The sequence below is a fragment of the Eleutherodactylus coqui genome, chromosome 5, assembly GCF_035609145.1.
Source record: "Eleutherodactylus coqui strain aEleCoq1 chromosome 5, aEleCoq1.hap1, whole genome shotgun sequence".
Lineage (NCBI taxonomy): Eukaryota > Metazoa > Chordata > Amphibia > Anura > Eleutherodactylidae > Eleutherodactylus > Eleutherodactylus coqui.
In genome coordinates this window covers 166,797,183-166,822,609 of record NC_089841.1, presented here as the reverse complement: position 1 = coordinate 166,822,609, position 25,427 = coordinate 166,797,183, and the positions used below count along the sequence as shown (strand labels likewise).

The 25,427-nt window shown below is 41.6% G+C and overlaps 1 protein-coding gene across 1 annotated transcript in view; it reads right to left on the bottom strand.

Annotated features, from left to right (window-relative positions):
- Positions 1-4,469: 4,469 nt before the first annotated feature.
- Positions 4,470-25,427, bottom strand: part of PRODH (proline dehydrogenase 1) — a 113,187-nt gene continuing 92,229 nt past the window's right edge. The window contains exons 10-14 of the mRNA XM_066603669.1: positions 19,479-19,625; positions 18,277-18,452; positions 9,879-9,977; positions 7,069-7,157; positions 4,470-5,130 (exon numbers count right to left, since the gene is read on the bottom strand). Of these exons, the coding sequence (XP_066459766.1) occupies positions 4,940-5,130; positions 7,069-7,157; positions 9,879-9,977; positions 18,277-18,452; positions 19,479-19,625 (702 nt within the window). The 3' untranslated portion in view covers positions 4,470-4,939. The remainder of the gene's footprint in view (positions 5,131-7,068; positions 7,158-9,878; positions 9,978-18,276; positions 18,453-19,478; positions 19,626-25,427) is intronic.

The following is a 25,427-nucleotide window of genomic DNA, read 5'->3' as shown; positions in this document are numbered from 1 at the left end:
TGCCAAGAATGGCACATGACCGCTGTGGACCAATCAGCCGAAATGTCATGTGCACAAAATAGGCACGTGACTGCTGAAAGGTCTTCCAGGATTGAAGAGGTGCGAACCAGGGCTCCTGTGTTGGACTGGGGGGGCTGTATAAGAGGTATGTCTTTCTAACCATTACCTGCCCAAATAATTTTTTGCACTCTAAAAACTCCTTTTAAAAAAGGGAATACACAGATGTAGTTCGATAATCAAACACAAAGATCAATTAGGAGTGTTGCATCTAATAGTAGCATTACAGCGCAGAAGACATTTTTATAACATCTAATATCATCCAATGAGATTATTGCGTGCAGCAAGGCTATCAACAAGGACAAAAGGTAACTGTCCTAAACTAGAAACCACTGCAATCTTTATGATCAAGTATGTGTTACATATAAATAAGACAAGGATATTGAATCCCATAACCTACTGTTTGACACAAAATAAATACAGTAAATCACACCATTTTAGATTTACATTTGACCTAGAACAGAATACACTTGCCATGTTGGCTACCAGTTTTTATATCATGAACAGTTGTATACATGTAAATTAGTGGGATAACCAGTTTAACATCAAAGTTTCCTAAACCCTTTCATGGCATGGGGTACTCTTTACGCAGGACGATTGTTGGGCGCTAAAGTGCCTGACATTTGTCTCAGCGATAAATCCAGTCTTCTCCTTTCAGACCGATGCAATGATCGCTCCAAGAACGGAGGCGCAGTGGGCTCGATATTACTTCTGCCGCCATTCACAGTAAACAGGCAGTTGCTCATAGATGAATGACTGCCTGTTTACACAGGCCAATCGGCGTTTGATTTTTATGCATGCTGAAACAGAACGATAGGCAAATAAATTGTTCGCCATTCAGTTGTGGGCAGCATTTACACTGAACGATTATCATTCAAATTCCCATAATCTGATTAATAAGTTCCATGTAAAAGGGCCTGTAGTGACCAAATTAGTCAGACGAGTAATTCAGAGAACAGGTGTCTGGGCTTAACGGACAGGTGGCTTCACAGAATTCACTGGAAGTGAATCACTTGGTCATAAAAGTATTTAGTGATTAAACCCCTTGAAAAAAGACCAGTCAACTATCTTGATGTGTTCGTTTTACTAAATACAGTACTTGTATTCCTAATGAATTGACAATTCTGTCAGCATCTTTTAACTCTGTAGTGCTGCTCTTCTGTTATTCCTCATGAATGTTTATTAAAAAAACGTATATACTCGAGTATTAGCCGACCCGAGTATAAGCCGAGTCAGTAAGTTTTACCACAAAAACTGGGAAAACTTATTGACTCGAGTATAAGCCGAGCTATACTCTATTATATACTGGGTTAAAGAGAACAAAAAAACCCTCCATAATCACAACCCCAGCTGGCGTCTGTGTGGCAAGCTGCTTGAATGCTCCCTGCCGTCTTCTCTGCTCAGCTCTGTCATCTCTGTCAGCGCTGTGTTAGTAAGCGCTGTGTTTGGATTGAGCACCAGCCAATCACAGCTGGTACTCAATCCAATCAAAGCACTGACTGGGGGATTTGAAAGCCGAACAGGGAGATGACAGTCGGGAGAATTCTAAAGCAGCTTGCGTGCGGCAAACTGCTTTAGAATTCTCCTGCCGTTATCTCCCTGGCTCGGCTTTCAAATCCCCCAACGTCAGCACTACGTAAGTGCTGTGATTGGATCGAGCACCAGCAAATCACAGCCGACGCTCGATCATTTACAGCCAATCAGTGAATGTCATTCACTGATTGGCTGTGAATGATCAAGCGCTGGCTGTGATTGTTCGGCTTTGTCATCCCCCACCGTCAACGCTGTGATTGGATCAACCATCAGCCAGAGAGACAGCGGGGAGAATTCAAGCAGTTTGCTGCATCAGCGCCAGAAACACAGGAATTCAAGGAGCTTGCCACACCACCGCCGGGGACACAGGCGCCGGCTGGGAGGTGAGTATGGAGGTTTTTTTTTTAAAACCCTTTCTGACTCGAGTATAAGCCGAGGGGGGCTTTTTCAGCACAAAAAAAAAATGTGCTGAAAAACCAGGCTTATACTCGAGTATATATGGTAAATTGACTACTGGGTGTTTGCATTCTACTTGTCAAAGGGGTAGGTCCCTGCACACAAAGTGTCAGCACTTGTTGGACTGTGTAGGGACACACCCCAATGGTAACATCCAGTTGTCAATTTATTAATGAATATTCATAAAGAACAAAGGAATGGCCACATGTATAGTTATGAGAAAAGATACTCCAGAATTCTTATTACATGGGTGATATAAGTATTACCCAAACTGGTGATAGGAATGTTCATCTTCAAGAGGGCCCGTCACCTATCCTGACATGTGTATTTGAGTTAAATTGCTTAAAACTTGACTAAAAGTTATACATATACAGAGCTGACTTCTTGGATCCTGGCCCTAGCATCAATGGAGATCTCCAAATTATATATACGGAGGATTGTTTTTATTACTAGAAAGGTCTTAGCCAACTGATTATAGAAATTTGATGTCTTTTTCAGTTTGTGCCATTTGTTAACAGAATTTCATGACCTTAACAGCCGAATACTTAATTGCATTAAATCGCCTTCTAGACTTTGAACAGCACTCACCATAACCATAATATAATTTTCCTGTAATTATCTAATTCCTGCTAAATTTAAATAATCTTTAGAATTTACTTCCAAGGGGATTTCAAGGCCCCCTGTCAATGACTATTTTGACCTACAATGTTTCTGCTGCAAACTAACTAGAACAAGCTGAATTTCATGCATAAAGCGGTTTCTAACTGTATGTTGGTATTATGTGACCCATAAGGTTTCAGAGTAAAAAAATTAAGTTTTATATGGCTGTCCAAAATCCTCTCCATACTAGAAAACAGTCATATACTCACCTTTCCTAGCTCCCTGCTGTATTCAGCATTGCCGCTCTGGGTCTTCCCCATTTATATCATGTTTACATACTGCAGCAGCCCATTTGCAGGATGTCACGAGCTACTGCAGCCAAATGACAGAGCTCAGTGCTCAATTGCTGAACTCTAATTGGTTGCAGTAGGCTGTGATGTCCCATACAAAGGCCAATTGCAGCCTGTAAACACACACTAGGCATGAAGGACCGAGCAGTGACACAGGAAGCCAGGAGAGAGGGGTATATGACCATTTATTTTCCAGCATTGAGAGCATGGTTTTAACAAAAAAATAACAAAGCATTTCTTCCTTAGAGAGGTGGTCAGATTTTAAGACCTAATCGAAAAGTGGGGTGAAAAAAAAAAAAGTTAAAAACCCGTGAAATCCCATCAAGAATCTTCGAAATATTGTATAAATATTCTTAAAAAGTTTCATATTTCACATACCTATATTTGCTATGGCACCCCTGCTGCTGGTTGCGAGATAAGACAGTCTTCCTACGTACGATAGACTATAAATCCCGTTGTCCTCCTTTTTCCCATGCAACTTTTAAACACCCTTCTAACCCCTCTGTAACTAAACTACTGAGACGTACTATGCTAAGCCCCGACTGAGCAAGAGGAGCTGGTCAGCCCCTAGCTAAATCCAGCGAGGGGAAGGCATCCCTTGGCCACTTAGCGCTGTCTCAAAGAGCAGAACAGGGGGATCTGCTCATCTTTGGTAGTAGTAATTTGGTAAATGGAGACCTTTTCAAGTTATTAAAACCATTGACAGCTGAATATCCCATTTAAAACACCCCTTCCATAATGTCCCACAGAGAAGATGAATTAAAAACATGGTTATATATACCCAATATGTTGTAACCCTAAACAACTGATTAGTTTTCATCTGTTTACCGAAAGGCCAGTCATTCTTTATATTGCAGCTAGAACGTGGTTACGCGACACTATCTATTGTTTCCCATAAACATAAAAGCTTGCTTTCCATCATTAAGACTGTAAGCATGACATCCCACGATTGTCAGCTCTTAAAGGAGATGTCCCGAGGCAGCAAGTGGGTCTATACACTTCTGTATGGCCATAATAATGCACTTTGTAATGTACATTGTGCATTAATTATGAGCCATACAGAAGTTATCAAAAGTTTTATACTTACCTGCTCCGTTGCTGGCGTCCTCGTCTCCATGGTGCCGACTAATTTTCGCCCTCCGATGGCCAAATTAGCCGCGCTTGCGCAGTCCGGGTCTTCTCCTCTTCTCTATGGGGCTCCGTGTAGCTCCGCCCCGTCACGTGCCGATTCCAGCCAATCAGGAGGCTGGAATCGGCAATGGACCGCACAGAAGCCCTGCGGTCCATGAAGACAGAGGATCCCGGCGGCCATCTTCAGCAGGTGAGTATGAAGACGCCGGACCGCCGGGATTCAGGTAAGCGCTGTGCGGGTGGTTTTTTTAACCCCTGCATCGGGGTTGTCTCGCGCCGAACGGGGGGGGGGGGGGTTTAAAAAAAAAAAACCCGTTTCGGCGCGGGACATCTCCTTTAAGACACAGTGATTATACTATAGATCCAACTATATAAAATAAAGCTGAAGATCAAAAGCTGATAGTTTGGTTACCCTACACCACTTACGTATAATACACTATTGTGCAGCATATAATATGGTCCCCATTTTTAAAATATATCTTCAAAATAAATCTCGTTTTATTATATGTTCAGTAGAGGTTCCCTTTTGGTAAATCGTGGCTTGTACATTAGAGAATAAATAGAAAAGCCCATATAAAATCCCTGTATGTGCCATAATCACTGCATTCATGTTCTGAGCAGAACTGGATAGATCATATTTCCTGCTTTAAGTGCAATTGTCTAATACACAAAGCAAAAGGTTCCCAACCCATTATGTCCTTCTATTAAAAGTAAATGGATAACAGGTTTTCTTGGACATTGCTATGGTTATAGATAATGCATGACACATATATAGCAGTTTTTCCAGTTCCACTTCAGGATAAACGGCCCCTCTAGAACCTGGGGGTGTAGAAAAGGTTGCCAGTTAGCAGACGTCTTTTGAACTCCGTCCAGAGAAGTTCTCGCTCTCTAGCAGCTCCTTTCATTACGCTTCGGTTTTCCTGTGCTCTTCTAGATAAGTAGGGTAGAACTTCGTTGACAGGGCCGTATGGAACATATTTATATACAGGATATCCTGCTTGTCCTGTCATAGGAATAACAGAAGTAGTTACCAATATATACAACAAATACAAAAAGGACACATTGATATCGGCTTATAGAATCAGGCAATAAAAAAAATTAGGCAATGTTTTAACAGGGTTTTCCAGAAGTAAATTATTGAGAACCTATCCTAAAGGATAGGTCATCAATAGTTCAGTGCGGGTCCGTCGCTCAGGATTCCCAATCAGCTGATTAAAGTGGCATCAACACTCTGGTGAGAACTGTGGTCAATTCAGTCCATTGCAGGCACAGTACCGTACATTGTATAGTGGATGTGCTTGGTACTGCAGCTCAGTCCCTTCACTTGAATGGGGCAGAGCTGATCTCAGGCCACGTGATGAATGAACGTGATGTCCCTGGCCTTTTCAATCAGCTGATCGGTGGAAATACGAGTGGTGGAGCTCCACTGATCAACTATTGATGACCTATCCTCAGGATAGGTCATCAACAGTTCACTCCTGGAAAGCCCTTTAAATTAGGACCATAGGTTCTTTAACCCTTTCCAATCCACTGTCTGACGTCTGAAGACATTCTGATTGAAGGCTGTACAGCCCCGATGTTGGAAGATGTCCAGCAGGGTATTCTTATTGTATATTACTGGCTGCTCTGTTGTCGGGGGCCTCTCCAGCATGTCACATACCGCAGTACTGGCTCTAGCCAGCAGATTGCACCATTGTATAAAGGCAGAAAGAGAAAGCCCCCTAGGAAACCCTGAATTCAAAATTGGATTGCAAAGGGTTAATAAAGATGAGCGAGCATACTCGGTAAGGCGATATACTCGAGAGAGCATTGCCTTTTTCGAGTACCTGCTGGCTCGTCGAGGGAGAGATCTCTCCTCCCCACTCCCCCGCGCAGCCCCCCCGAATCTTCAGAGACGAGCCAGCAGGTACTCGAAAAAGGGGATGCTCTCTCTTGAGTATATCGTCTTACCGAGTATGCTCGCTCATCTCTACTCTTTATCTACACTCTATTTAATGGTTTTATAAGCCGAACTGGAAATATGGAGAAGGTCTGAGCGAAGCTGTAGGTTTTTTGGTAGCATCAGTCAATTGAGCTGTGTTAGAGGTCTATAGCTCGAAATACCATACAAACTTGAGGAAGTGGATTGCACGGTACATAGTAGAAAACACAAATGTATGATCGTTTATAAGTGGCAATTCCCTGTAAGTTGAGATTCTTTGAACATGACAAACTTTTTTTTTCTTTTAGGCCTTAGTCAGACGGGCGTTTTTTCGCGCGATTTGCGCATATATAGAACCAATGGTTCGCTATGGTATCAGTCACATGTCCGCTTTTTATGCGGATATGCGATAAATTATAGGATACGACGATTTGCAGATCGCGCCTATCTGCGTTCGGCGTTTTATGTGCGCACCAAAATCATTTACTGCAGCTAGCTGCGTTTTTTTCGCCGGCCAGTCTAAGTTTCATGCGCATTTTGATGCGCACGGCGATTTTTCTCCGGTCAGACGGGCGTTTTGCTGCGACGATTAACGCGGCTAGGTGTAGATTTTTCCCACGATTTTTCGCCCCCGGTCACGCGATTTGCGCATGCGCATCCGTTATGCGATCCGCAAATCGTGCGAAAAAACGCCCGTCTGACTAAGGCCTTAAAAGGAAAACAAACCAATATACTTCTACACGCAAGGATACGGAAGGCAGTTTATGAGTGAGCGCAAGCAGCTATTTCACAGTAAAGAAATTACATTGCAGAACTATACTGTCAATGTAATTTTTGTCCAGAAAACGGGCTGTTTCTTCTTTTCTAGGACTGCTAATTTTTTTACAATTCTGAACACCTCCAGAATATTTTACTCTACATGTGTAGATGATGAAAAAATGCATTTTTACAGGTTTTTCTTAAATTTCTATTTTTCTGTTTGATTTTCTTCATTAAAAAGGAACCAATGTCATTACTCACCAAGAGGAAAACTTATCTGATCGCACATGCCCAGCAACTGACCAAAATATACTTTTTTATCTTCAGGATAAATCTCTAATTCATTCATTCTGAAGAACGGAAACACAAGAACTGGTTTAATCATTGGGAAATGCATGCATAGTACAGCGCTTCACATTTTACATGCTGCTGTGGAAATCCATACCAAAAAACAGATATATAGTGGAATTTGACCATTTGTAAATTTGTTCTAAAATCCGCATGTCAGACATACAAATTTCAGTTAGGATTCTTTCACATGGCAGAATATTCCCTTATACACCCTGCAGTCCCGTATTTAAAAAAAAAATAAAATAAAATGCCTTAAGCAATTTTCCAACTACAAAAGCCTTGGTGTATTTGAATGTCCAAAACTCACCTGCCGACAGGTGGGAAGGAAAAGCTTATACTTCTTGTAGCGGCGATAATTCAGTGAACATCACACATATATTATCCTCACAGTGTAATAACTACCACCATTCTCCTTTCCCTTTAACCAGTAAGTACAGTTGTGATCAACCATAATCAAAGTAATACCAGGACTTTCCAGCTGAAGTGGCACTATTGTGCCTTTTATCTCTAACAGCTCTGCACAAGGACTTCTTGAGAAATTATTCGAGATCAGTTTCGGATTTTCAATGCCTACAAGAACACTCTGCCTTTAATAAAAGACAGGACTAAGATCTGCAAGAAGAAATCCATATAAACAAAGACCTGCATAAATAGTCTTTATTACTACACTCTGTGTGCTTGCCTTATTTAAATCAAAACACATCAGCCATTCACTAAAGAATAATTAAATACACCGTGCAGAAGATTTGGTGCTGGAGTAAGCCAAGAGTAATAATTCTAGAGCCCCTGTGTTGTACCTGATGGATCAGAAGTGACACATTAAGAAGAATTGTGGTTCCTGCATTTGTCCTACATGATATAAGTAATGGGATTGTAAGTAGTTTCTATCAGAGCATGAAGATAATATTAGCATAAACCAGATGCATCGTCTTTTACATACATTTCCCAGTTTATGGGAATTTAAGGGTATAAAGGTCATGTTAGCTGGAGAAAAAAAAAAGATGGGAAAACAAAAAAACTCAAAAAACAACCACCCTCCCCCAAACAAATTCTTTTTGCATCTTTTTTACAATGCACTACTGGATCCGTCCCTGGGTTCATCACTCCATGCGGAAAACTGCATATGGATGGAAACCAGGATGCGATCTTGACGGGGCAGTCATGTTCAGTATGTGAGACAGAGATCTTTTGTGTCCATCTCACATGGACGGCAATGGAAACTACCAGAGACAGAGACCAAAGATCTTAGTTTCAGATATTAAACCCCATCGTACAGTCTAGGTTCCATCTCTATGCAATTTTCAACATAGAGGAAAGAACCTAGGATAGATTTAAAGTTGCATCGCAAAAATGTTGTGTCAAATGTGATATCTTCTCATATTAAAATATCCATTTTTCTGTTCAACGTAGACTGTATTTATTTTTCTTTGTGTTGGCAACCTGTTACATAGCTACCATTATTTCACTTGGTCCATCTTTACAAACTGATCATGGTATCAGTGGATCTTGGAATGCAAAAATGTAAAAAAAAAACAAAAACATTTTAAAAAATGTTTAAGGCACATAAATAATAGGCTATATCCTTCAGGCTGTTCACAAAATTAAAAGGTATGAATGCAACTTAAAATACACTAACCGTAAAGCCTCTTCCTGTGCTACCCTAATGGAAGTCCATAGCAAAGTCATCACCAGATGGTATAGATCCCCGGTGAGAATATCAGACTTCTTTCCAGATTCCTCTGATAGATGCTGGAGAGGTTGCGTGGGACGGGGCTCATTGCTCCATATCTTTTGGGCTTGCCCACTGATTCAAAAGGTTTGGTGGGAGTTCTTTTCTCTACTCAAGAGAATTAGCGAAATAGGGGTTCCCTTCTTACCTGAATTGGCCATTCTTCTTATCGGAATTGATGGAATTCCCCCTAAGTTTAGGAAATTGGTTACACATGGCCTTCTAACTATTAAACTTCTTATAACAAGGAATTGGAAATCAAATGTCCCCTCACTAACAGATATAACTCAGACGCTCTCAGACCACTGTATGAAAAATTATTTGCATATAGAAATGACAAAGTCAAACAATTCATGGAAACTTGGGAACCATGGCAGAGGCACTTCCGGTTGGATCTCTCCTGACGTCTCTGGTGACCATCTTCCCTTACAGGATATTTAGTCATTTGGTGCGCAAACATAGATCCTTATAGTTTATACTGTTTTTTTTTTCTCTAAGCTCCCTCCCCTTTCCCCCTTCCCCTCCCTTTTCCACCCCTTCCCTAATTCTCCCCCCCTTCCCTTATTATTTGTCACACTATTTGTTACAAGTATTTGATTTTAAAAATGTCTGAGAAAAAAAAAATGTTCACAAATGTATGAATGTCCGTATATCGATAACACCATGATATGAAAAAATATATCTAATGTCAAATCCAATTGGACATTCAAGGCATGCATTGTTATTACTCTATGATGTTAATGCAAACAAACTCAAAAATTATTGAACAATAAAATACACTAACAAGGCATTCTAAATACAGTATATAACAATTTTGGAATCCTGTACCTCCGATTTGGGGAGGGGAGGCATATTCATGAAATTCTGTTGGTTTTTTTTGAGATTACGACCTACTGTGGAATCAAGTCCTTTGTGACCTAAACCCAACGGCGATACACGGTACCCAAAGGGTATTCAATAAAAGCAATCTGTTAAATAAAGCACTACCTACCTTTTCAGGGTGAATTTTATTGTGTCTTCATTGTGAGAGGCTACCATCACATTTGCTTTGCGATTGTGCCGGATCTCCTCCAAGACATAATCAAGGCATCTATTGCACAAAAGAGTATAATCAAAACTCACAGCAGCTTCCATGATTTCCTAGGGAAACCTATACCTACCAAAATGACAATTTCAAATCACATACTAACTGATTCCCCCCCCTGCAGTTTGATATATTAACATAAGAAAAACGGAATTATTAGAGACACAATGTCCTTAGAACATTATTGTAATTATGGATTGGAGCCGGTTACATTTAGGCCATTAATATCATTTGTGCTTTTTTCTGGTTTCAGTAACCGATTTTTGTAAATAGACGGAATTATAAAGGAAATCCAGCATATTCTATTTGCATGTGTCAATGTACATTGACATTACAAGGAACAATTTAAAAAGTAACACATAAAAGTTGAATGAAGCATAATTAAATACACCTCTGGCATTAATGTGAATGTGCATGCCTTTTGTCCATGCTCAAAAAGATTTATGGTCTTGTGATGGATTGTAATAAACTAAGTAAAATGCCTATTGCAAATATGTGCTTCTTTTCTACACTACTAACACAGCTGCCTGCTAAAGTGCTGATTAACCCTCTCCTCACCCCCTCCCACTGTGCCACTCAAGATGGCGCATTCCTCGCCCAGGAATTCCAAGAGGATGACGTCAGCTCCTGGAGGAAGAGACCCATATAAGGCAATAACCAATCAGCTACAGATTCATACTTCATGACGTATTAAGTATGCATACAGTCTATAAAACCTCATGCAGCTTCATTAGAATAAAGGAAGTATCATTTAGCTGAACCGCAGGTGTCACTGATTCTTCTGTGCATGCACGAGCCTTGGAGCTTTTAATCAGGATGGAGGCAGATATTCATCAAGGTACATTCAGTACCAAGCCATAACAGTCTATTGAAATATACCATATTCAAAAATATTCAAATTAAAAAATGAGGCAACCCGATTAAGGCATAATGACATCATAGAGATGAGTATCCCACTTGGGATCTCCCTCTATGATCCATAAAAGGAAAGCAGTGGCTCCCATTACAGAAGACTGAAGCAGTCTTCTATATGCCCTGATGAAATGCCTGGCTGGTTGTGGCTTTACCCAGCAACATCAATTTTTCTGCTGGCAGCTGCATTTTTTAAAAAGGGCAGTTTATGGCGAGACAACCTCTTTTAAAAGGGAACCCGTTAGCCCCCATGAGCCCCAAAAAGTTAGTTATGAGCTCAGAGAAGAGTCAATTAAAGGGATTTTTATTCTTGCTTTCCTCCCAAGTTCTCTTACTGTGCATTAGCCAAGCCATTGCTGCATGCAGTGGATTCCTTAAAGAGCCCCCATATCATGTGGGTGCACTCAGAGTTCGCTGCATGCAAAGAGTGCAGAATGCCAAGCTCTATACTGCTGTTTGAAGGGTCCTTGAATTGCTTTCAAAGGGTTGTCCAGGATTCTCTCTTCTCAGAGGCAGTGCCACACCTGTCTATGGGCGGCATCTAGAGTTGCAGTTCAGCCCCATTCACTTGAATAAGGATGCATAAATGGGGATAAGCTGTAATACCAGAGAAAGTGCATGGACAGATGTGGCATGGTTTCTGGATCCAGTTTTGTATTCCTGTATTCACTGTGCTTGCATGCTCAAAGACTTGTGACCCGCCATGAATACTATGGTCTCTGGAGAGTGCTTATTTTGTAAACCAAAGATGGAAATTCAGCAGAGTTCAGCATAAAGAAATGGACCCAGTATTTCATTAGTCACAGAAATAAAAGTCACCTCTATGGTCAGACAAGAACAGCAGAAATACACAGCACACACCAACCTTGAGAACCCAGCAGATGAGGGTTAGAGCTAGTAAGGTGTTCTTAATGGCATTCCAACCTGAATTTTCAGGCTGGGGATGAAACTAGCTGCAAAATCTGAAAGTCGAATATAAAGAGAGCTCTTTGGGAAGCTAATGTTAACTTTAAAAGTAGAGTACAACATAGTATTTTAGGCTGTAAAAAAAAAAAAAATAAAAATAAAAAAAAAAGAAGAAAAAAAAAGTTCATTCAGCTAAGCCCGCTTTCCTGCAATGTTGATCTAGAAGGCAAAAAAAAAAAGAAGAGGTAAAAGCCAATTTTCCTAAACTTAGGGATAAAATCCTTCCCGATTCCACTTCGTTCTAGCAGTTGGTCATGCCTCATAAGCTGTTCACACACAGATCTAGCAGGACCTTAATGTGATACTGTACACCATCAGCAACCCATCTGATTTATTGGGGTACCCTACTGTTCTGAAAATTAGCCATTTCTTTGCTTGATGCATTTTTTAAAGAAAATGACAAAAGCTTGCTGAGCTTTTTACATTTTGGTAATAATGGTAATACTGTATTCAAAAGTACTCCGTCTCTTGGTATTGGGTATCCACATTCGTATTTTAGGCAGCATGCAGCTCCAGCACTCTGCAGCGGTTCTTTCTGGCTCTACACATAGCTAGCAGTTCTAAAAACTAATCCAGAAGATATTACCGTACTTAACCGTAATATGCCATTGTCTGCAGGCTGTATGCGCTGTAAAGCATATGTCCTAAGCCTTCAACCAGAATGTAAAGCACGCCTTTGTCCCTGATAAGTGGGCTACATATACTTGCAGAGTGTATAATAATTAGTGCAAATGGCAAATAGAGCAAATTAGAGTGTTTTATAGTTACATGTTACACTGTAATTCTATGCAATATTAAACATCACCCAACATTACAACAATTCATAGGGAGATTACATTCAGATCTGGTTAAAACAAAGCTTCCAAATTCACTAGATAAACATGTTTAGTTAATAGAGTCAGCCTTGGATTGCTCCGTCAGCTCCATTGACACCACTATTTTCTACAATGACAAACCACATTATTATAGACCTCCGGGGTCTATACACACCCAAATTTTCTCTTTCCAAATCTTTCAAGTTAAAAGTTTTACACCACAGCAGAGTGGAAGCCACTAATTCTAGCTTTGTCAGCAAACCTATTTCCTTATGGAAAGCCCACAAAAAAAAAAAAAAAGAATAATTAGGGGATGCAGTACATTATGCAAGCTGTAGCCTGTATGAAGAGTGTGATCCAACATGCAACAAGATGTATTGGTCAAAGTAGCCTCTCTGAAGGCTTTAGCGGAAGACACCCTGTAAAAAAACAGTGACCATGAAATGCACTACTAGATCTAGATTTTAAAAGCCACAAGAAACTAAAAAACTGGGGCAATAAACTATTAGGACAAACATGTAAACTGGCCCGTCTGCCTAAACTTGGCTGTCCTATTTGTTTTCCATTATTTATTCAGCTCCAACATTGTGTGGCGGAGATTGTGGTTCACAATATGGCTCAGTGTCGATTTTCACTGTCTAAGAGTGGCTTTACATGAGACAATCATCTGAATAGTCACATGAAATGGTTACTAAAGCGTATAAGCGACTGTCTTTACCCAAAGAGATAGCTGGGGGGGGGGGGGGGGGGGGAATTGTTGGGAGCATTTACACAGGCCGAAATATCATTTGTCGACTAGTTAGGGGGTGTGAGATTCTTTGGTGGGCGTGTATTTGAAATTTGACCCCCTCCCCAAGGCACACTCATTGGTTGCCAAGTCCACTGAATGCACATAAATACTTGTGAGCAGTGTTTGAGTCAACACTTGCTGCTGAGAGAGGCCACAACACAGACTGTTCCAACAAAGGCCAAATCAGCGAAGAACTGCAGCAAGTGTATCTTCAAAAACCAAAACTATAGACTATAGCAGCAAGTGTTCTTTGGAGACTAGCAAGGGCTGTTCAGTCGAGGACCACTTGCATGTGTTTTCGGAAAACACTCAGCATTAAAGTAAAGGGCAAAATGTTCAACAAAAGACAGGAGCCAAATCAGAGTTTGGTGGGAGATGTGTAGAGGGGTCCATAGTGTTATGAGCATTTTGTGGTTATTTGCGCTTTAATAACTCCAATCGCCATGCAGCAATACTATCAAACTCAGCAATATAATGAAAGCATGTGTTATATGGCTGATCTTTTAGTGCTACCTAGTGGTTAGTAGTGGATATTACAGGAAAAATGCTGTTTTGCATAATTAATTAACCAATTGGCAGGGCATGTCACGTGTCCTTGTGAGAGGAAACAGGAAGAGAAGATATGCTTTTACACCGAACAATTATTGTTTGGATTCTCGCAATCCAGCGAGAATCTGAACTAATCAGTGTAAATGCATGCAGCGACTGAACGACAGGTAGTGATGTCAGCGCTTGTGCAGTCGTCCTGTCTAAATGGGACTTTAAATGCAGACTGCGTATGGCATACCGCCACCTCAGAGTTAGTTCTCCTTGCAGAATTGTGAAAGAGTTCATTGTACAGAGAATGTTATTGTAACTGGGTTCATTCACTGTAAATTGTGCAGTGCATATACTAACTTATGATAGATAGTACTGTAGCGGAGTGAATGTTGAATAACTTTACCAACTGTTTATTATCCTTGCATAAGCCAATTTTACCTGCCATTATCAGTTGCAAGAAAAATCTTTGTTTGTACGTCCACTGTGATGCCAACACCCATAACAGGTATATGCCAAACTACCACATGCCTCTCGAAAGTTGTTGACTAGTCGTTGAAAAGTAATGAGTACATGTTTACACCAGGCAATTCAATCGACCAGCGACGTTTTCGGTGAGCATTTGGTGGCCTTGATTACATGGAACAACTACTGCTTATATTTGCTCCATCAAGTGACTATTTACTTGGAACGACCATCATCTGAAAACCCCTTAACTGCCTCGAGCAGACAATTTAAAAAGTAAAATTACCCTATCGGAAGAAGATCAGTCTCCATGCAAATCTCTTCACTGCTCAGATCGACTATACACAGGATCTCCGTTCTGCAAGGCAGTATTGCTAGCCACTGAGCTGCATGTACCCAAGTTCACCATACGGTAAGTATAACAGTTTTGTACTTCTAGTTCATCCATCACAACCTTAGACCTGCTGTACATGCTCTGTCTGGCTATAATAAGCATGTTACATTTTTTAGAGTTTTTCCTATTTAGTTTGGAATATTTAATGCACTTCAAGGGATCAAGAAGGCCAGTGAGAAGGAATAATATATGCAACATAAAAAGAGAATCAGAAACTGGATGTTGTATTATGCTAATAAGTAATTTACTCATCACACTCCCATTCAAATTAGTTTTCATACAGCTGGCTGATTAACTGAGCAGTGCGCAACTGGACGGATTCTTGGCAGTTTAATATAGATCTTTTTTTTTATTTATCTGGCAAAGATTTTTGGCTGCATCTGTATAAAACCAAAGTATATGCTTGACATTTAGAGTCTGCTGTTGCCTTAAGCTATTCTTGCAAAGAAAAATAATGGGGTGAAAATAAAAAGTGTTTAAAAATAATTTCAGGAGTGACTTATTCAGCAAAGACATAAGGACATGCATTCAAAGTCGATGCAATGTAATGAATGCCTGACTTACAAAAATAGTAAAATGTCTTCATTTTCCCCCCAAAAGCTACCAGTTTATTCCATCGGGGCTGAAATAGGAACAGAAATTAAACATTTAAAGAACCAGTCTCAAACCTGTCAAATGTGATGTATGACACTTCAGTCGATGAACCAGAAGAGATGGAAGGGCTGTGGATTTCACCAGTGGATTTGTGCATGTAAAATCCAATTACAGAACCAGGCATGTAGATGAGATTTTAACAAGGCTCAACCACATGCTGTGGAGTTTTTTCACACAGAATTTTTATCTGCGGTGTAGATTTGTAAATCCACAGCATATCAGTTATCTTATGGATTTCAATGAAGAGGGGTGAACTTTGCACAAAATCTGCAAGTTACATGTCAATTTTACTGTGGATATACAGCAAACTGTTCCATCACACATTGACCAGAGCTAAAACAGACGTGCTCATACCAGACATTTAAATTATGTTAAATCACGTAGACTAAATCGCTGTATATTGTGGCAGCTGAAAAAACCCCCAAAACAAAAAAAACAACTAAGAACTGTACAATGGACCTTTTATTGTCTTGGAGTAGCTAAATGCAACTTTCTGCATAAGCTAATAGAAATATTCCTAATTGTAAAACCCCCCACTTTAGTTCACCAATTTTGGAGAAAAAATTAAAATAAGTTGTCCAAGGGCTAATGCCCACGGCCGTGATGGACTCCGCCAGTGGAATATCGCAGCGGAGTCCGTCACAGCATCCCCCATAGACCCCATACTCCCCTCCCAATCAGCTGTGTGAGTCCCGTGTGACGTGCCGACAGTGTCATGTGATGCGGCCGGTGGTGGGCGGGGAAGCATATTCACGCTATACTTCTGCTGTGCTACAGTGGAAGTATAGTGTGATGGTCAGCTGCCAATGTCTACAATGAAAGCCGGCCGCGCGTATTCACGCGGCAAACAGAACATGCCGTGGGTTATTTCACCCTGCGGAATTCCGCTGTGGAATTCCACAGCATGAGCATTCAGCTATTAGGTTCAATAGAACCTAATAGCTGCAGTGCAATGCCGTGGAAATCTGTCCGTGGGCATTAGCCCTATAGTTAAGGGGTTGTACCAGAATTAAGTTATCCCCCATCTAAACTTGCTAATTGGCAGGGTCTCCCCACTGATCTGGAGAATGGGATTCACATGTCCTACGAATTATGGGAGGAAATCAAAATCAGTCACGCGGAATACAGCTGAACAGGTCAACCCCTTCAAAAAGTCTGCAAAAATGACTGCAATGACTATCAGATGAATCAATTAGAATTGCTAACAAGCACAGGGCAGCTAAAGCAGTGGGCACATCGTTGAATTCAGACAGCTAAATGTGGAATTTCAGAGAAAAAAGTCAGGCGAGACAAGGAGCGCTATTGGAATGACCAGTGTGCAAAACTGGGAGAAGCGAACCAGCAAGGCTATACCAGAGCTCCTTGACCATGTGAAGCAGACCTGGGCACCGCTCGCACTACACAAGGCAGCAACCATCAAAGACTGGGATGGCGAATTATTGCAAGAAGATCAAATCTAGTGTAGGTAGCAAGAATCTATGACAGCTGTATGCAGGCAATCAAACAGACAACCCATTGAATCAGGTACATTAAGTAGACAAAGAACCGGGCATTCTGGAGGAAGAAGTCACATGGGCCCTAAAGAAACTACCAAACAGGAAAGCTCCGGGCATTGATCACATACCATTCAAACTGCTCAAAGCAGTGTCAGTCACACTCCTCTAACTGACCAATGTCAAAAGATCTGGACAAGATCTGTATTCGTCACACTTCCAAAAATAGGCGATGCTCAAGTATGTTCCCATTACCGCACCATAGCCCTCCTCCCTCACACAAGCAACATTCCTCCTAAAGATCATATAAAACTGTATCCCAACAACCGTTAAACAGAAACTGCCAGATGTTCAAGCTGGCTTCCACAAAGGATGCGGCATAAGAGACCAAATCGTGAACCTGCACTGGGATCATGGAGAAGACCCAGCAGTATCAGAAGGACGTGTACATGTGTTTTATCGACTACAGCAGAGCATTAGATTGTGTTGAACATGACCAGCTTTGGAAGTGTCTGAAGCAAATGGGCGTCCCAGAACATACTGAACAGCTTATAAGGTCGCTTTACAAAAACCAAGCAGCAACAGTCAGGACAGCTTATGGAAAAACGGATGGGTTCAGAATCAAGTAAGGCGAATGGCAAGGCTGCATTCTATCATCAGTCCTTTCAATCTGTACGCAGAAACGATCATGAGGCCATGCAACTTTGACGAATTATATTAAAAAAATTTAAAAAAAGGGCAGAATGGTTAACCTTTGATACGCAGAGGAAACAACCCTGCTTGCAGAAAGTGAAAGGGACCTGGAATACCTTATAAGAGGAGTGCAAAAGAAAAGCGAACACATGGGACTGTACTTCAACAGAAAAAAAACCCCCAAAGTTGTGACTACGGTAAGCAACAGTACAATGAACGTAAAAATTAACAACGAAGAAGTTAAATTAAAATGTGTGGATGCAATGATTAAATTGGTTATCCGGGCAGCGCCCCCCCTTCGCGCCAGGATACACCGGGGTTGGCGCAGAAACTCTGGTCTGACCCCTGTGTAGTGGCCGTAATTAGAAGCACAGCTCTCATTGATTGTAATGAGAGCTGCGCTTGCAATTATGAGTGCTGGCAACTACACAGGGTTTGGAGCAGCTCAGACCCCGCTGTATCCTGGCGGCCGCTGCCTGGATAGTCCTACCTGCAAGACCTAGTTTCCAATACAAGTCCGACATTTTGTGAAAGATGAAATTTTACAGTTGTCCAATATATGGTAATCTGTCCTGTATACACTCACCTATGGTACATCTCATTAGTCTTCTCATATGTGGGATTGATTGGGTCCTCGTAGCCCACTTCTGCTGCACGACTTCTCTCTTGCTGCATGTAAGCCCCTCTTACAAGTTTAGCACCAAAATGCCAGCCCTCTCGCCGAGACAGCTCTACATCAGCCGTCACATTGTCATAAGCTTCCTGCAAAAGAGGAGACTCTACGTTTATGGAATTCACTAGCTTACAAATGGGTGAGAAGCCGATGGACTATCAGAGGCCAACCTGCCAGCAGTCATGATGTACATATTACACTTATGGCGTTGCTGTTCTAACATGTACTTTATGTATTTTTCCAGTGACCGCCTATAAACATTGTACCCAGTGATTATAGCTGTAGCTATTGAGATGGCTGCTGTAAGCCTGATGTGTCCATGCATTGTTTGTGCATCCTCAAATGGGGTCCCGCTCTCACACACACTGCCTAAAACCAGAAAGGACTGGCCCTCTTTCAAGCTTTTACCATATTCATTTATTTTTTCAATGAATTTCATGTCTAAAGCAGATACAATACAAAATATTTACTCCTGTATCCAGTCTGAACGATCCAAACTGTTGAACATTAAAAAAAAATTTAGAGGGAAAAAAAAAAAAATAATAAAAAAAAAAAAAAAAGTGTACAGAAAATGGCCAAGCTGGAAATAATAGTTTCCATGTCCAGAACTTGTCACTGCGGCTGTGAGAAAAGGAATGGTCACCCATTACATTTCACTTGATATTACAGTGCCAGGTTTATAAAGGCACACATCTAGCCCCACGGTGTACTGCTATTGCTGATATTACTTTGGATTGTTCAGTAATTCCGGTATGTTGGGAAAAAAAATAGAATTAGGTCTTTCTTACAGAGATGATCAATTCTTCCAGTCACTGCATCTTGCTTCATCTATTAGATATTGCAGCCGGACCTCTCAGGCTCCAGTATGGAGCTCTTGCTGTACAGCTTTTATGTGAAAGGGCTCTGGCTGCAGTATCTAATAAACAAGGCTAGATCCAGTGAATTAATTGATCGTTTGTTAGTACTGCCTAATTGCATTGTTCTCTACAAACAGCAGACACTTTAAGTTCACCCAGGAATACACAGCAATGTAATCCTTGTATGGAGAGTCTTGTATCTTCCAGGGAAGCCTTGTTGGACAGAGCTGTAATGCACATTGATAGGCACCCACTTACCTTTAAGTAGCACTGGTATGTGTTGAAGATAATGGGACGGTCTTTATTAAATTTACGTTGCATTTCCAATGTCAACCGGCTGATTGCGGGTTGGAAATAGGTCTGCTCTGCATCCACCATCAGCCGAACACCCATTTCTAAAGCTTTCTGAAGGAAGAAAAGAGAAAATCTGTTTGACCAAGGCACCCATTAGACCTGAAACAACAGGGAAGATAAACCCACCAAAACAAAAAATGAGCAAGTTAAGTGCAGCCCAGAACTAGACAACACTAATAATAAAAGTGGACAGTTGTACCGTTGGCGATTTAGAGATATTATTTCAAAAATACTTTTGACACCACATTATCAAAAGACCTCAGATTGTGGTTACAAGATTATATATTTTTTTTATTAATGGGACACTTTTTTTTAACCCCTTAAGGACAAGGCCTATTTTGGCATTGAGGACCAAACGATTTTTTGGTATTTTTTCATCTCCATTTTTCAAAAGCCATAACTTTTAACATAACCTATACGTGGCCTTATAAGGGCTTGTTTTTTGTGTGGCGAACTGTAGTTTTTAATCGGTACCATTTTTGGGTACATAGACTATATTGTTAAACTTTAAATTTTTTTTTTAGGATCGTAGGGAGAGAAAATGCATCAATTCTGCGAATTGATTTTTTTTTTTTTCTAAGCGTTACTTATGCAGCATAAATGACACGCTACATTTTTTCCTGTGGGTCGGTAAGGTTACAACAATACCGAAATTTTTATATATTTTTTAGGTTTTTCCACAATAAAAACCTTTTTGGAAATTATTTTTTTCTAAAATTACTGCAAAGTCCTATAACTTTTTTATTTTTCCCATGAACGGAGCTCTATGAGGGCTTATTTTTTGAGAGATGAGCTGTACTTTTTATTGGTACCATTTTGGGGTATATACACGTATTTTTAAAATAACTTTTATTGCGAGGCAAAAATGCTAAAAATTCGCATTTTGCCTCAGTTTTTTAGCGTTTTTTTTTAACGCTTTTTGCCGTGCAGGATAAAAAGCATGTTTTATTTACTGTATGGTCTTTAAAGACACGAAGATACCAAATATGTGGGATTTTTAATTTTTTTTAAATTTTTTATGCCAATATGAGAAAAAGCAAAAAAGGGTTTAATTTTTTTAAATTTTTTGTACATTAGATTTTTTTTTTTTTTTACACCATCTGTGTCCCTCTGAGGGACTTACACCATACCACCGATGATCGCTACGATAAGGCATTGCAGGGCTTCTCTCCTGCAATGCTTTATCGCTTATTACAGCGATCACAGGCAATGCCAATACAGGACACCGGTATCTGGCGTCCTGTTACCATGGCAACCACCCGGGCTCTTCGCGATAACATTGCAAGAGGCAGCTGAAGTCACAGAGAGCGCACTCCCTCTGTGAACCCTTTCCGTGCCGCCATCTACTTAGATCGAGTCAAGAAAGGGGTTAACAGAGGGGGGGGGGGGGGATCTCCGATGTACCCCCGCAGTCGTAGCGGGAGGCTTACTACTAGTGACAGTCGGCTCTCGTGAGATCTGTCATTATTCCGCACTATACTTATGACGTAAGGGTATGTCATTTTGCGGGAAGTACCCCGCTCCCATGACGTACCCTTAAGTCATGGGGAGGGAAGGGGTTTAATAGAAGAATTGTCCAATATAGTCCTACTACCAGTAGTAATCATCAGAAAAATATAGTACCACTGTTTCTGGTGGCGCAATGTGCCACACAGCTCTGCTACATTCATCTTGATTTCCAGACATTACACACACTGTTCTACTACATTAATCCTGATTCCCACAATCAGACACACAGCTGTGCTGCATCCACATCCATCCCGATTCGCAGACATCCCACACAGCGCTCTGCTGCATTCTGATCCCTTCAGCTCATCCAGCAGGGATGCCAACCAGCATAACAGACTTCCGCATACAGTGATCAGCCCCTAGTCATGTGATCCCTGAACCCACCCACACAGGGGATCACAGGACGGTGACATCACAGGTCCTGGTAGCTGCTGTCCGGCTCTGTAGGTGGCTCTTTGGATTGGTGCTTATCCAGTATACAGTACTTTCTACCAAACTCCAGAATGGCTCCTCCCACAGCAGTGCTAGTCATGTGAAAGTGATGTCACTGCAGGTCCTTCAGCCTGCCAGATCTCTGTGGTGGCGGTAGTGTCCGAGATAATGGCTTAGTTGTATTCTCATTTTGTTATTTTTGTCCTCCCCTTCCAAGAGCCCTGTGTTCGTCTGACGGTCAGGCTCTGTGGTTTATATATACACTGTAGGACCTGCGATGACATCACCATAATGTGTTTAGGGGCAGAGAAGCACCCACACACATACTCATGGACAAGTGGTCATTAGTAGTTTGATTAAAAAATTCTGCGCCAGATTAGGGCCCCATTGATAAAAACGATGGGGGATAAATACAGCGTTAGAGTCATTATATGGTCAATTGGCCTGACGTCACCATGGACGACACATGAACTGCAACAGCATCATTTACATTTGGCTACAGGCTTTTACCATCACGTTACCAATGCAGAATTTTTCAATAGAATTTTAATAAGTGACTTTTTAGGTAAATAAAAGATTGTACAGTTAATGAAAAATTAAATAAAATAAGCCCAGAAAAATCCCTAATTATTCTGTACAACCAGAATGGATCACATTCAAGTATAAGGAAAAGGGCAATTTGTACAATTGTCCAAGACAATACTTGCTCAAAGTCTTCATATTAAAAGGGCTTTTTGTTTTACTTTAATGAAACGAGTGCCCAGCTGTTTCAGATGAACCAATTCATTATTATTGACCGTAGATAGGCATGCACAGAAAAGTCTCTGATGAAGATCCGGTACTGTAGATCCCAGAGGTCCGTTTTCCCATCTACTATAACTTTATGACTTGTGTAACAGAACAAAAACATGTAGAACTAGCCTCAAAATGTACTACTGAATACAGATGTAAAGGAGGGTGCATGGTGTAGACCTGACAATCTGAACACTTACGCAATTTACACAAAAAAAATGCCACATCAAGCACCAAAAACTGGGCCAAAACTTTGGCACAATTACTCATGTAATCTAAATCAACTAATAGCTAGAATGTACAACCTAAAGATATACCATATTTATCATTCAGTAGAGCCACAGTGTGATAAACCTGGAGCATTTAAAGACTGTCTAGTCCAAGTCTGCTCTGTTAGTTCAACTGCCTATGGGAGAGCGCGTTATCAGGCTGGGAAACGTGGCCCGATATCGCACTCGTCAACGTGCGATTTTCGCCTCATATGACTTCTGTGAAATTCTGATGACCTTGCACGAGTTTCAATGGAAAACCTCGCATGGCATGTGAGCCATGTGATTTATTTAAAGGTCCCACTGACATCAATGGGCAAGGCATTCCAAAAAAAATATAGATTTTTTTCTTTGCAGCAACGCTGTCAGGGAAAACATCGCTCATGTGTATGACCTCTTTCAAAAAAATGGAGTATTAGCTCAGAGTCTTGCAACGCACAAAACTCTCACGAGATTAGCACTCCTGTAAAACTCGCCTCAGACAGTATAAGTAAATCTGTCCCATTAGGTTTAACCCCTTGAGTGGCAGGTTTCCTACCACCCTGTCGTGCCCACCAGGGCAGGTTTTTTAAAATGGTCTAATCATTGAATTTCAACTAGTTTTGCAGTTGCGTCTCAAGAGCCATAACTTTTTCATTTTTCCATTGACATGGCCATATAAGGGCTTGTTTTTTGCGGGACAAGTTGTGATTTTTTAAACAGGGGGGAAGAAAAAAAGAAATGGGGAAAAAAGAAAAAAGGGGCCATGTCATTAAGGGGTTAAATAATGTATTAACTTCCTTCTCTGGGTCATTACGACGCACATGGATACCACATGTGTGATTGTATTTTTGATTTTTTACAAAGTAAAGGGAGACAAGTGTTTTTTTTAATTTTTTTAATAATTTTTTAACTTTTTTTTTTTTTAACTTTTTAAAAATTTTTTATTTTTTTTTGTCCCTTTAGGGGACTTCCACAGGGATCCATCAGGACCCCTGATCACATTCCAGAGGTCCGATGGTGACAGCCCTTTACATGCTGCAGTGACAGCCCTTTACATGCTGCAGTCACATAGACTGCAGCATGTAAAGGGTTAACACAGCAGAGATCGGAGGTGTTCTCTGATCTCTGCTGTAAGAGCTAGTACCTAGCTGTCCTCTGACAGCTAACAACCAGCTCTCCCTGCCACAGAGACCATCGGCTTGCTTCTGACAAGCCGATGGTCTCTATGGCAACCTGTAAACAAAGCAGGACATTGCCGACATGCCGGCAATATCTTCTGCTGGTTTTTCAAAGCCCATGCTTTGTTCTCTGTGGGTCTGTGCAGGCAGAGCACACTGTCACAGCTTGTGGCATTGTGCTCTGCAGCTCCCATAGTGATGCATAGCCCGGAAATCTTCCGGGCTATGTTGCTATGAGCAGTGGAGCACGTCCCCGGAACTTTTCCGGGCGTGCCACTCAAGGGGTTAAACCTAGCTAAATTTGGAGGATCCCAATAAAGAACCCGGGGCCAGCACAGCACACTAGTACTATTGTGGGCTAGTCTGACCCGGGTGTGGACCCTTCTCTTGCTTTGCTTGTACACTGTTGAAACTTTCAGTCCAACCTTCCTTCATATGGTATGTTTAGAGATGAGCGAACACCAAAATGTTCGGGTGTTCGTTATTCGTAACGAACTTCCCGTGATGCTCGAGGGTTCGTTTCGAACAACGAACCCCATTGAAGTCAATGGGCGACCAGAACATTTTTGTATTTCGCCGATGCTCGCTAAGGTTTTCATGTGTGAAAATCTGGGCAATTCAGGAAAGTGATGGGAATGACACAGTGACGGATAGGGCAGGCGAGGGGCTACATGTTGGGCTGCATCTCAAGTTCCCAGGTCCCACTATTAAGCCACAATACCGGCAAGAGTGGGCCCCCCCCCCCTCCCAACAACTTTTACTTCTGAAAAGCCCTCATTAGCATGGCATACCTTTGCTAAGCACCACACTACCTCCAACAAAGCACAATCACTGCCTGCATGACACTCCACTGACACTTCTCCTGGGTTACATGCTGCCCAACCGCCCCCCCTCCCCCCCACAGCGCACACCAAAGTGTCCCTGCGCAGCCTTCAGCTGCCCTCATGCCACACCACGCTCATGTCTATTTAGAATTGCGTCTGCCATGACGAGGGACCGCAGGCACACACTGCAGAGGTTGGCACGGCTAGGCAGCGACTCTCTTTAAAAGTGGCGGAGCGATAGCCCACAATGCTGTACAGAAGCAATGAGAAATAGAATCCTGTGCCACCGCCATCAGGAGCTGCACACGTGGGCATAGCAATGGGGAACCTATGTGCCACACACTATTCATTCTGTCAAGGTGTCTGCATGCCCCAGTCAGACCGGGCTTTTTAATTCATAGACACAGGCAGGTACAACTCCCTATTGTGAAGTCCCTGTCGACCCACAGCATGGGTGGCTCCCTGGAACCCACTGGCGGTACACAGAAATATCCCATTGCATTGCCCAACACAGCTGAGGTAGTAATGTCGTGCTTAATGCAGGTGGGCTTCGGCCCACACTGCATGCCCCAGTCTGACTGGGGTTCTTTATAAGTGTACAGATGTAGTAAAAACTCCGTGTGCACCTACAGCATGGGTGGGTGCCAGGAAGCCACCGGCGGTACATAGAAATATCCCATTGCATTGCCCAACACAGCTGAGGTAGTAATGTTGTGCTTAACCCTTTCCAATCCAATTTGTATATGGTTTTCCTAGGGGGCTTACTCTTTTTCTGCTGTTATACAACGGCGCTATATGCTGGCTAAAGCCAGTACTGCATGAGCTGACACGTAGGATAGGCTCCGACAGCAGAGAGGCTGGCAATAT